General features: G+C 37.0%; 1 protein-coding gene across 12 annotated transcripts in view; it reads left to right on the top strand.

The window, feature by feature from the left end:
- Window positions 1-12,713, top strand: part of CCDC141 (coiled-coil domain containing 141) — a 260,019-nt gene that overhangs the window by 106,078 nt on the left and 141,228 nt on the right. For all 12 annotated transcript variants that reach the window (XM_077154314.1, XM_077154315.1, XM_077154313.1 and 9 more), the window contains one exon: window positions 7,881-7,997. In XM_077154314.1, coding sequence (XP_077010429.1) covers window positions 7,881-7,997 — 117 coding nt within the window. The remainder of the gene's footprint in view (window positions 1-7,880; window positions 7,998-12,713) is intronic.

The raw sequence follows: 12,713 nt of genomic DNA, 5'->3' as shown, positions 1-12,713 counted from the left end.
AATGATATCAGAGATGACAAATGAAACACAGCCTCCAGGCCCCAGTCTCATACCTGACAAGCATCTACAAAGCTGTGTGTGCGCCTGTGTGCAGTGTATTCTTATTTATATGATGCCACTTTCTAACTAGGATTTAGAAATGGGAATGATTGACAAGCTTAAATTAACATGAGATAATATATAAAGTGCATAGTTTTGTAGCTAGTCTGTAACAAGGATTTAAAAAAAAAAATCTTCTTTGTATGTAGTTTTCAAACACTGGCTGGTATGGGACCAAAATAAGGATCAAGTTATTTTGCTAATACCAGTACCCATAAATTTGGTTCAGTAACAGACAAACATGACTATCCAATCACTTGTAGTTTAAAGATCATCACGGAATTTCATATTAGCACGTGAGCTGTCTGTAGAATTTATTTGAAGGCATGCCAGCAGTAAATGCATAGAATCTTAGTGTATTTGTAGGAGAAACATGTGATTTGGAAGCAATGTAAACTTCTAATTAGAACATTGGTAACCACCATCGCTTTCAATGGCACTGAATGTTAAAGTTAGTGTTACCCAGGGATTCTGGAAGAGGTGGTATGGATGTGAATCTCAGTTTATACCTTGACCAGCTATGTGACTTTGGGCAAGTTACTTAGACCTCTGTGCCTCAGTTTCCTCTTCTGTAAAATGGGGATAATGATAGTATCTAACTATAAATTTGTTTTAAAAATATAACAAGATATACAGGTAAAAAATGCTTAAAGCTCAGCATGACACATGGTAAGGTATGTTTATTCAAAAAGTTAGTTTTATCTGAAAGATAAAGTTAAAAATAAAATTTTTCCTCCCTAACGTTCTCCACTCCTCAGCTATTTCTTTACCTCATTTATACATATTATAGTTGATTACATTGCCATTAAACCTAGTTTATCTGTCACTTCTGTATACTATTTAGCTGACCTCGGATTTTAACAACATTTTAATTGGGCATAATTATTTAAACCCCCAAATCAGTTGATGGGAAGGAGGGAATGAGGGACATGCACTGTACCTAAATTGCATTTTCAGAAGTTACAGGACCCGACAAAGCCATATGATGTTTGTACTCTCTGGGCAAGGCTTAAAAATCCAAGGCCTGTTCCCTGTATTTTCTGCATTCACTCCACAACCTTCATACCCTCCCATTATATGACAACATTTGCTGTTGCTGCTTGAGCCATCTACTAAGTACGGGGGCTGCCTATGCATCTCCTTCCACCTCCCTGAGCTCTTTTTTCTTCTTTGCCCTGCGTGCTGGAGATTACTCGCTTTGCCTTTACTCAATACTGACACCACCCCTCAGACCCCATCCACCAAAATGACCAGGAAGTGGGACTTGTCCTTCCTTCCTCCCTCATTCCCACAGTAGCCAAAGACGAAGCAGAGGCTTGATTAATTTTAATATTTTTTAAGGGAAGCCAATCAAGAAACAAAATAATAGATGGCCTTTTTGAAAGGATTAAAAAAAAGCCTTTGAAATCTAGCAGTTATTTATCCTGTCTGTATGATGGTTTCTGACACTCATTTTTGCCAACTTCCGGTGGTTTATGCCAAAGCTTCAGTATGAAATCCATTAGCGACAGATACAAGGAATTGGGTGATAATGTGAAAATGCCAAATTTTGGTCCCACACTCTGTCACTCTATTTATCTCTCTTTCTCTCACACACATACTCTGAATATAATTGGCTCAGGTCACTTAGAGTGGACCCCTAAGTTATATTAGGAAAACCATGCCTTAGTTATCTTTGGCAGGGGTGCACATAGCCAAGATATGGGGCGAGGCTCCATTTCCTTTTTTGAAAAAATTTCCACCACTGTTAAGAATTTCCCCCAATGAGTCAGAGGTAATGCTAGAAATAAAATTTAGGTTCAAAGACTTGCACCGTACTGTTCTTATCCATTGGACTAAACAACTTTACATCATTAAGTAGATTGGAAGTAAAGCGTTTATCCAAAAACAAACAAAAATTGAGGGCAACGTTGGGAAGGGGAAAGAAAAAATCCTTAATGGTATTTTTCTTGAAATACAAATGTATAAAGAGAAATTGTATGTTAATACATCAAAATAATGAAATACATAAAATTGTGATTCTAGACAGGGAGCTATTATCTCTGAAGATGTTTATAAAGTAACGAATGTTATCTATTGATGAATAATATAATTTAGTTTTTCTACAACTGATCATAAGAGAATGCTGGGATTTGATTGTTTGTCCCAGAAATACTAATACATCTCTAAGGCCTAAAACCTGCTGACTTCAGTAGTTCCTAGAGGGTTCCCAAATTTCAGAAAAGAATATTATGAACATTATTTTCCAAGAATCTCTGAGACCCAAGTCCAGATAATAATGGGTCAGTAATTAGATCAGTCTCAGAATGCACCTAAAATAAAAACCCAATCCACATTTTTTTGAGGCAATTCTTCTTTCCTACCCTGCTCCCGAGTTCTCAGGTATAAACATCAGAGATTGTACCTTTAATGCCTTTTCTCCTAAATACACATTATCACCTAACAGAGAAAATGGCTAGTTGAAGTCTGGTTATTGCCTAGCTAACTACAAAGTGCATCTGACTGAACTTGCCTAATACAGAATAACAACTTATTTCCTTATCCTAAAAAGAAAATAAATTTTAAAAAAAGCTGGTGTGTTATTGTAATACTAACATGCCTTCGAAATCAAAGTAAACATCGGAACTGTCACCTGTGACCGTCAACTATAATTGAAAACGTTTATGTTTATGTTTATGTATTTTTGGTAATTGGAAGAAATACTGCCAAAAGCCCTGGGTTAAAGATAAATAACTGATGTCTTCCCTTACCCCCATTAATTTTTCTGTGTCTAATAATAACTGGTTATTTGTCAGAAACTATTCTGCTCATGGAAAAGAAAATGTAAGTAATTTGCATCTTCTCTTAAGCCTTTGTGTTAAGGTGGTTTGAACTGCTTATTGCTAGCTTACCTCCTCCAGCATAATTTAAATGAAAATCAGAAAAATAAGATTTGATCTCAGATTGTAGAACAAACTGCATGTCAAGAGACGGCTATGGTTTATGTCAATTTGATGATGTGTAGCTTTAGGCTACAACACAAGTTCACCTTCTTGCCACCTGGGTTGTTTATCCTTGACCATCAGAGAGCATTTACTACTGCTTTTGTTCCCTGTGTTGTACTCTTTGTTGACTGAAATGCTCAGTCTGTCCTTGCCGTCTCCTCTGCCCACAGCCAGTCTCTTCCTCTCAGACCATCTTCTGAAGGACCTGGTCCACAAATTCATTATCCCTTCTGAGTGCATCAGTATTTCCATTTAGCTCCTGTGATGTACACAGGACCTATTTCCATGTTAGAATTAGGTTCTATCACTATGGGTTTTTTAAGAATGTTCATAAAAACCACTTCTACTCTCAGGAATCCTTTGTTGATGGCTGTGAAGAGAAGAAAGAATAGTAAATAGGGAAGCATGAATTCTGTTCCTAGCATTTCTGTCCCCCCCCCCCCCCCCCATGGGACTTCCCTCTTATTGTTTGTGTGACTTTTGGCAAGTTGCTTAACTTGTCTGAGTCTGTTTCTTGTCTGTTGAAAAGGCAAATATTTTCTTCATAGGAACGGTGTAAAAGTGGAGCAAGGTAACAGCTGTAACCAACCTGACACCTCTATAAAGGCTGGGTTCATGTCTCTTTTTCTGTTCATTCTTATCTCTCAATAGAGGGAGAGGTGGGAGAAATGTCCAACAACCAAATGAGCTAAACAGATCTATACCAAAAACTAGTCCTTCCTTGCCCAAGCTGACCCTTTCAATAGTGCTCTCTCCCGACCTTCCTATTGCCTCTGGTATATTCCTATATAGACCTTCCTGATTTTCAGTGTCTCCCTTTTTCCTGGGTCTGTTCCTTCTACCTGCAAAAATGGTCTCATCTGATCAAATAGAGAGAAAAAGTTTGTTCCTTAAAACAAAGAGTCCTTTTGTTGCTTTCTTTAAAGTTATCACGTCATCCCCTCTTCACTTAGCTGACAGACTTCTTCTCAGTGATCTTTCTTAAATTCTTACCACCTGATATCCCATCCCACTATTCTCTAGGCTCACTATTTTAGTTTAGCGTATCTGCCTTTTTTTTTTCCCACAGGCAGGCACTGGGAATCGAACCCAGGTCTCCAGCATGTCAGGCCCCTCTCCACTATTTTAATTTAAATTCAATCATTAGATTTACATTTAACAAATCAACTTGGAATTACAGCACCATGTAATAAAAAATAATGGGGGCCACATATGGGATTTTAAATTTCCTAGTAGCCACATTGAAAAAAGGAAAAAGAAATATTCAAAAAGTTACATAAAAAATTAAAAATTTGTATTTTATTTAATCCAACATACTCAAATATTATTATTCAAATATATAATCCAACATAAAATTTCATTATTTTTTTGTGCTAAGTCTGTGAAATCTGCTGTGTATTTTTCTTCCCTTTTTTTGGGAGGGGTGCATGGTCTGGGAATCGAACCTAGGTCTCCCGCATGGAAGGTGAGCATTCTACCACTGAACCAGCCACACATCCAAAATCTGCTGTGTATTTTACAATTACAGCACATCTTGGGTTTGTCTAGCAACATTTCAAGTATTCAGCAGCCACACCTGGTTAGTGGCTACCACATTGGTCAGGGCAGGTCTGCACCATTTGACAGTTTATCCTGCTGTCCTATTTAACTTCCAAGGTAATTTTTTATTTTCACTGACCATCCCTGATTTCTCCTCCTTTGTATCTTTGCTAACTTCTCTTCCTCTGTCTCTCTCTTTACCCTCTAGTAGGGGGTCCCTGGCCGTAGGTGTGGAGACGCCCAGTCTGCCTCACTCTTTCTCTACTTCAGTCTTGTCTTCCTTGGGTCCTAACTACCTACAATGTCATGTCAGACAGGTACGATGAGCGAGCTGACATTGCTCAGGTCAAGATGAAAAGGTAGAAACTGAGATGAGAGAGGAGAATTAGTCTCGTTTCCTCCACGTAATCCTTCATTGTTCAGAACCACTTTCCAGGTCATATTCTGAATGCTTTTATTTCTTGCTTTCTTTCCACATCCCTCCAACCCTTGGCTCACATTTTTTTCCTTTTACAAAGACCGTGTTCTGCAGAAATGCTATGATGCATCGTTTATCATACTTAACATTTAGGCTTTGGGACAGCAGCTGATATAATTTAAAAGTTTATAAAAAGTACACTTGGAATATCGGTGCAGCTGTCTGCAGTAGCTACTTGCTGGACGAAATGACTGATTTACTGTGTGTCAGACTAATATGGTTGACATGTTCTTGGTTATTTAGGGCATCTTGCTTTTAGCATCAGAGGTATTTGGAGAGCCTTCTCTATGTGCATCCCACAGCATACACTGTAAATCTGATCTGAGGGTCTCAAGATGAGCTGTAATACACTCACCATGATCTACTTACTTATGAGCTTTATGCCAAGTTGTTTTTATCCAGGATGCTTCTGGTAGGAAAAATGTACAGATCAAGAGAGGAGGCCATCTTTAGTGGGCAGTTTGTGAGCAGGACATACTGACTATCACCATAGATTTTAATTGCATTTTCTTAGAGGGAATGGTATTTTCCTTTACAGGAATAATATCTTTTGTGGGTTGAGAGGGTTCTGCCAAATCTAGGGGGTGAGGTCAGTAGATACCTTAAAAAAATCAAAACAACTCACTCCTTCCTGACTTTCATCACTGTCAGCATATGTTAGATGACTAGTCTTTGACTCACGAAATTTAATAGGATTATCTGAGGGTTCAGGCTTCCCATCTGTTTTTAGAGATTAGTAAGCACCTGTTTGTATGCATTTTTCATTCACTCAGACACTATATTAACTGTCCCTGTTAAAGCATTCTCGAGATATCTGGGTTTCTTCCACTTTAGCTAAGAATGAATAAAATTCACCTCTTTATTTAATAAAATAAGTGAGTTCTGAAAGTTATATTCATGGTCTACTTTACTTTGAAAAAACCTTTAAGCAGTTCCTCTAGTTGTGTTTTTATATGGGTCTTACTGAATCATGTGAGAAATTTTGTAAAACAAAATGTGAGAAATCATTTTGTTTTACAAAAATTAGTGGCTAAGTTTTATGGCTCATGATAATGAGATCTTCTCTATGTGTTTCTTCTAATCCACATTGTATATATCATCTAGTTCTAATTGGGATACCAGAGAAACAGACTGTCTTCAAATAATTGGAAATACATACACACAATGCTTTTGACACAGGTACTGGCTGAATATGAATATTGTGCATACATTGCCAAACATTTTGTAGAAAATGGAGTGCACTTCACATGAAAACTTCTACAGGGTTACCACTAAGCTTATCTTTGCACAGATGAGGGGATCAAATGCTGGTTAGCAAGAATTTCTAATGAACTGAAGCTGGAGAAACCATCTTTCATCATATTTTATTGCCTAGTCCCTTCTTAAAATGCTGCGTTGGGCCAGACCTTTTGATCTCACCATCAGTTTTTTGATCTGTCTTCTCATTGTCATGAGATGTCTTATTCTAGTTGAACTCCAACTCTGCTTCTGTGTGTGTGTGTGTGCATATTTGTGTGTGTGTTTGTATGTGTGTACATTTATTATGTAAACTCCAGGCATATCTAACTTTCTTCAGCTTCACACATATGCCCATGTTATAAGATTTCAGAGAAATTCCAAAGCTGTCCCTGGCAAGACAACTTCGACTAAAGAAAAAAGGATAAGACTGTGACAATCCTCACCATTTTGAGTGGGTTGCTGGAATCCATTATTTATGTTTGGACATCCTTCTGCTGTAACGACAGGGCTGTGAGATTTATCCTATTGTGGCTGCAGGGTACGGTGGAAAGAACATGGTCTTTGAAATGATACAGACTTGGAGATAAATCCTCTCTGCCTTTTATTATATATCCCTAGATAAACTGCTTAATCTCATCTAACATCAGTTATCTTTTCTCTAAAATGATAATATAATATCTTATAGAATTGTGAGAGAAATAGAGATGATGCTCAAAAGGCAACTAGAAAACTGTTGAAGTTGTTTAAGAATTGGTAGCTATGATGTGATCATGAGTATAATGATATACAGGATGTGAGAGTAAAAATCCAAATCTCTTTCTTTTAATTGGGGAAGTAATCTGCATCCAGAGGTTCCATGTCATTTGTTCCATCTCAAGTTAGGGAAACATTTAAAAATTTAAAGTTTCTCTCAAGTTCTCTGCTGTTTGCTGTTTTAGCACTGTGTATGACACGTATTCTGTATCAAGTCTAAATGAATGTGATTCATGCCCTGAGCCATTTTATAATGTCAACAGAATTTTAATAACTTCTCTGTTTATTTCCTGAATACAAGTTTCCAGGAATTGCAGTAAACTAAATATTTTGCATTGTCTTTTTATAGTAGAAAATATAATTTTACATTGCTGTTTAATATCTTAATATGGGTCTATATAACTATATTCAGATTTAGATTCTGATCCAGGAAAGAAATCTCATAGTCTAAAAGAATGCATAATTTAGGGAGTTCATGGGAATCTGTTTTGGTTCTTCCTTGTTAGGAGATTTTGAATTATTTTCTTCATACCATGTAATCTCCTGAACTGATAAATCATTTTCATGCTTCTCTGGGATTATATTGCTTTTTTATTCTGCTAAGCATGTAGATTTTAAAAAGAAGAAAAAATGAAAACCTGATTATATTAACCTAATACATGAGATGTGTTTATACAAAGAGAAATTGAAGTAGCTTCAGTTTTGAAAGATTGAGGAAGTATTTTTGAATTTTCACTCACTTGTTCTGATCATTTGTAATTTGATTTTTTTTGTTGTTTCTTACCTAGGTGACTTGTTGGTTTCAGAAAACTATAAGAGATTTACAGGAGCAACATCTCGGTTCATCACTTTCAGACAATGAGGACCTAATTCGTAAGCATGAGGAACTGATTGTAATGGCAAAGGTAAGAGACACATTGATACATTAAAAAACAATTGAATACCCAAAAAGAATGAGAGAAAGATCAAAGGTGATGGTGGAGTTACACAGAGAAGGTAAACGAATATGATTGCTGAATCATTAAATTGATATTTTTTTTAGTCTCCAATATCTTAAAGCAGCTAGAAGTAAAATTAAATTGTGGAATTGTGGCCCATATCAGACTCTGAAAATTGTTCTACAAGTAATTGTTATGATGTGCTCTGAAATTTATTGCTCTTTTTATCTATGTTCTTTTTCACAAAAAAGAAAAAAAGTCTTTTATGATGATAAATGCACAGCTATATGATGATATTGTGAATCATTGATTGTACACTTTGGATGATTACATGGTATGTGAATATATAATATATAGCAATAAAAAATAAATAATTAAAAAGACCATTGACCTTTACAACACAAACCATGGACTGTAGTTAATAGTACACTTTTACAGGTGTACTAACATTGGGGTGCACAGATAATTCAGTGGTAGAATTCTCAGCTGCCATGTGGGAGACCTGCGTTTGATTCCCAGCCATGTACTCCAAAACAAGAAACAAAACGAAACAAAACATTCAACAAGTGGTGCTGTGGTGATGGGATATTCACATGGGAAAAGAGTGAAATGTGACTGTCACTGCACAGCCGAAAAAAAAAGTACTAACATCGGTTGTAGCAAATATACCATATCAATGCAAAGTTTTAATAATACATGGCAATCCTGTGTTTTGCACATGACTTTTCTGTAAAACCCACAACTTCTCTAATTAAAAAAAAGGAACTTAAAGAAATAATAATAATTGAAGAATGCATGGACCATTTCAAAACCCATAGAACTATACAATGCAAAGATTGAGCCCTAATGTAAACAATTGACTTTAATTAATAATAAAACATTTATATAGGTTCATTAATTGTAACAAAACACCATACTATTGAAAAAAAGCCTTCAGGTGTAGATATTGTTTTTTCCCATTTTGAAGATCATATAAATGAAAAGACTGGCATATGAGAAATAACTTGACCAGTGTAATATGCCTTGTGTTTTCATTTCCATGGCTTCTCAAAGCAAATACCATGAAATGCAGTAGGTTAAACAGTGGGAATTTATTTTGAAGTTGGAAAAATGTCCAAATCAAGGCATCATCAAGGCAATGCTTTCTTCCCAAAGACTGGCTGCCAGCAATCCTTGGCTCCTCTTTCACATGGTGGCATCTGCTCGTCTCTCCCTTTTCTTCCAAGTTTCATTGATTTCATCTTCTTGCTTCTGTGGCTTTCTTTTTTTTTTTCTGACTGAATTTCATTCTCTTATAAAGAACTCCAGTAATAGGATTAAGACCCATCCTGATTGAAGTGGGATGCACCTTAACTTAGTAACTTCTTCAAAAGGTTCTCCTTACAACACGTTTACACCTATAGGAATGGATTATGATTTAAGAACATGTTTTTTTCTGGGGTACATAAAACTTCAAACCACCACACTCCACCCTCTGGACCCAGAAAAGACATGTTCTTTCTATATGCAAAATACATTCATTCCATCGCAATATGCCAAAAGCCTTAAGTCATTTCAGAATCAATGCTTAGTACAAAGTCTCATCAAAATCACTTTTAGGTGTGCTATGTCCTGGGCACAATTCCCCTCCATCTGTAGACCTGTAAAACCTGAAGTTCCTAATATACAAAGGAAGGACAGTCATAGGGTAAACATTTCCATTCTCATGGGGAGATACTGGAAGGAAAACAGGGGTCAAGTTTCCCCAATCATTCTGAAACCCTGCAGGGAAAGCTCCATTAGATATTGAGGTCTGAGAATCATCTATGGAACAATGATTTGTACTCCAGGCCTGATGGAGCAGCAGCTCCGCATTTTCCAAATGACTATGCTCTTTCCAGTGACTATGCTCTTCTCAAACACTGGGTTGAAAGCTCCATCCTCTCCAAGTATTGGGATGACAGTCAGACTCTCCATAAAACCCAGAGCATAGCCCTGACCCTTTCAGAACAGTGGAGTAGGTGCACTCTTTCTGAACAACCAGGCAGAAGGCCTGCCCTCTCCAAGCACTGGCTCAGACTCACCCTTTCCACACGCATGGGTGAACCTATTCTCTTGATCCAAGTTTGGTACAGACCTAAGCTCCCAAGGTTCTGCCCTTGGAGTGATTTTTCCTTCAAGCTGTTCCTTTTCTATCCCTTTTAGTCCATGCTGGCAGTGGTTCCACTCAAACAGATCTTGCAAAAACTTTTTGTCTTGTGTGTAGTGTACAGGGGTCAAATATCACACAGAACCTTCCAGGATAACTGAACCTCCAATCCTGACTTGCACAAAATTGCTGACTGGTCCATGTTTAGTTAGACTCTCCTGTGAAGTACCAGTATCTGGGGACTCACTTTTCAGAAGCTCAAAATTTTCCAAATCATCAATTTATTGGTTCTTTATGTCCAGGAGTTCAGTTCTCAGCTTATTTCTTTCCTCTCTCATTTCACCGTACGCTCAAGTAGAACCAAGCTGTACCTTTCACACTTCAGTGGAAATCTCCTTAGCTGAATATCCAAGTTCATCACTCTCAAGTTCTTCCTTCCACACAACATCAGAACTCAATTTTGCCAAGTTCTCTGCCAGTTTAAAACTAGAATCTCCTTTCCTCCAGTTTCCAATAGCACAGTCATCATCTCCTTCTAAGGCCTCATTGGAAGTACATTTCATTTCCACATTTTTTTTATGAACAGTCTCTTCTAAGCAATCTAAGACTTTTCTTTCAAGCACCTCATAATCCTTCCAGTCTTTTCCCAGTACCCAATTTTAAAGCCATGTACACATTTTTGGTATTTGCAATAGCAGTACTCCACTCTCCTGTTACCAAAATCTGTTTGCTTCTGCGACTGATCAAAGCAAGTAACATGAAATGGTTGGATTAAACAACAAGAGTTTATTTGCTCACAGTTTTGAGACCAAGAAATTGTCCAAATCAAGGCATCATCAGGGTGATGCTTTCTTTCCAAAGACCAGCTGCAGGCAATCCTTGGTCCTTTGTCACATGGTAGCCTGTGCTGATTTCTTCCTTCTCTTCCAGGTTTTGTTGATTTCAGCTTCTTGCTTATATGGCTTTCTTTCTCTCTGTCTGAATTTCATTCTTTTATAAAGGACTCCAGAAATAGAATCAAGACCCATCCTGATTGAGGTAGGATATACTTAACTGAAGTAACCTCATCAATGTCCTAGTTACATTGGGTATACACCCACAGAAATGAATTTAATTTAAGAATAGGTTTTTCTGGAGTACATACATCTTCATACTACCACACCTGTTCAGTAGCAGAGTTCAAATTTGATTCCAGATTTTGTGTAACTCAACAGTCTATGTTCTTAATCACTATACTATCCTAATATATATATTAAATGCTTTCTAATATATATATATTGAATGCTGAGGTCTCACAATGCTTTCAATTTTATTATTTCTAAGTAGAGTTTGATGTTCCCATTTACATTTCCATAAAAACCTGTATTTCTTTCCTATTTCTGCTGTTATGAATTACCACAAATTTAGTTATAAACAACACATTTATTATCTTATAGTTCTGGAAGTCAAAAAACCAAAGTCAGTCTCACTAGGCTAAAGTTAAGATGAACTGATTCCTTCTGGAGGCTAGGGGAAAATCAGTTTCCTTGCCTTTACCAGTTTCTAGATGCCACCTGCATTCCTTCATTGATAGTTCCTTCTTTCATCTTCAAATCCAGTAGTGCAGTAACTTCTGATCTCTCTTTCTGTCTCCCTCCCCCACTCCTCTGCTCTCATCATATTGCCTTCATTTACTTTGATCCCTCTTGCCTTCTTCTTATATGGGGCATTGTGATTACATTGGACTGGACCAGACAATCCAGGATAATCTCTTATATGTCAAGATTCTTAAATTACTTACACCTACAAAGTTCCTTTCACATGTAAGGTAACATATTCACAGGTCTAGGGATTAAAAGGTGGGTATCTTTGGGAAGGGGGACCATTGTTTTGTCTATCACATTCCTCAACCTTCTTCAAATAATTTCTCAGGTTTGCATGAAGTAAGGACTGACAGATGGGCAACTACTTGTAAGGGTATAGAATTGCAAAAATGGAACATGGGGCAGTGCAATGGTAGCTCCATTGCAGAATTCTTGCCTGCCATGTGGAAGACCTAGGTTCAATTCTTAAAGCCTGCCCATGCCAAAAAAAAAAAGAAGGAAAAGAAACCATGACGTGCTGAAAACAAGATGACTATAGTGGCCATGTTGCAGTTGCTCTTCTCTCCTTACGTCTGTAAATAGGGTCTAAAAATACGTCTCAGGTTCTGATAGGTGCTCCATATTGCTCTGCCAAAGGGGAAAAAAGTCTATTCCCATTTGACTGAGTGAGAAGAGTAAATACTTTAATCAATATAGACCTTATTATTATTAATATTTTGGGTGGTTGAGAGTTTAAAGTAGAGCTAAATCATAAAGCTCTGGAAAACTATAGCCCAACACTATTAGACAATGTTTGGAAGTAGGAAAGATAGACCAAATAAATATTCACATATGTTAATGGCTGGCATTTGAGGATGGTAGGCAGTAGATTGAATTAACCTGGACCTAAGTCTCCTCATAGGGAACATGAGGTCTTCTAAAATTTTCTAATTACTTGCTTCCCTTTGAACAGTGCAGTGTATAGTAAGTATT

The sequence above is a fragment of the Tamandua tetradactyla genome, chromosome 3 (genome assembly GCF_023851605.1).
Source record: "Tamandua tetradactyla isolate mTamTet1 chromosome 3, mTamTet1.pri, whole genome shotgun sequence".
In the NCBI taxonomy this organism is placed as follows: Eukaryota; Metazoa; Chordata; class Mammalia; order Pilosa; family Myrmecophagidae; genus Tamandua; species Tamandua tetradactyla.
Note: the sequence above shows the minus strand (reverse complement) of the source record. Positions and strands in the feature narration are given on the sequence as shown.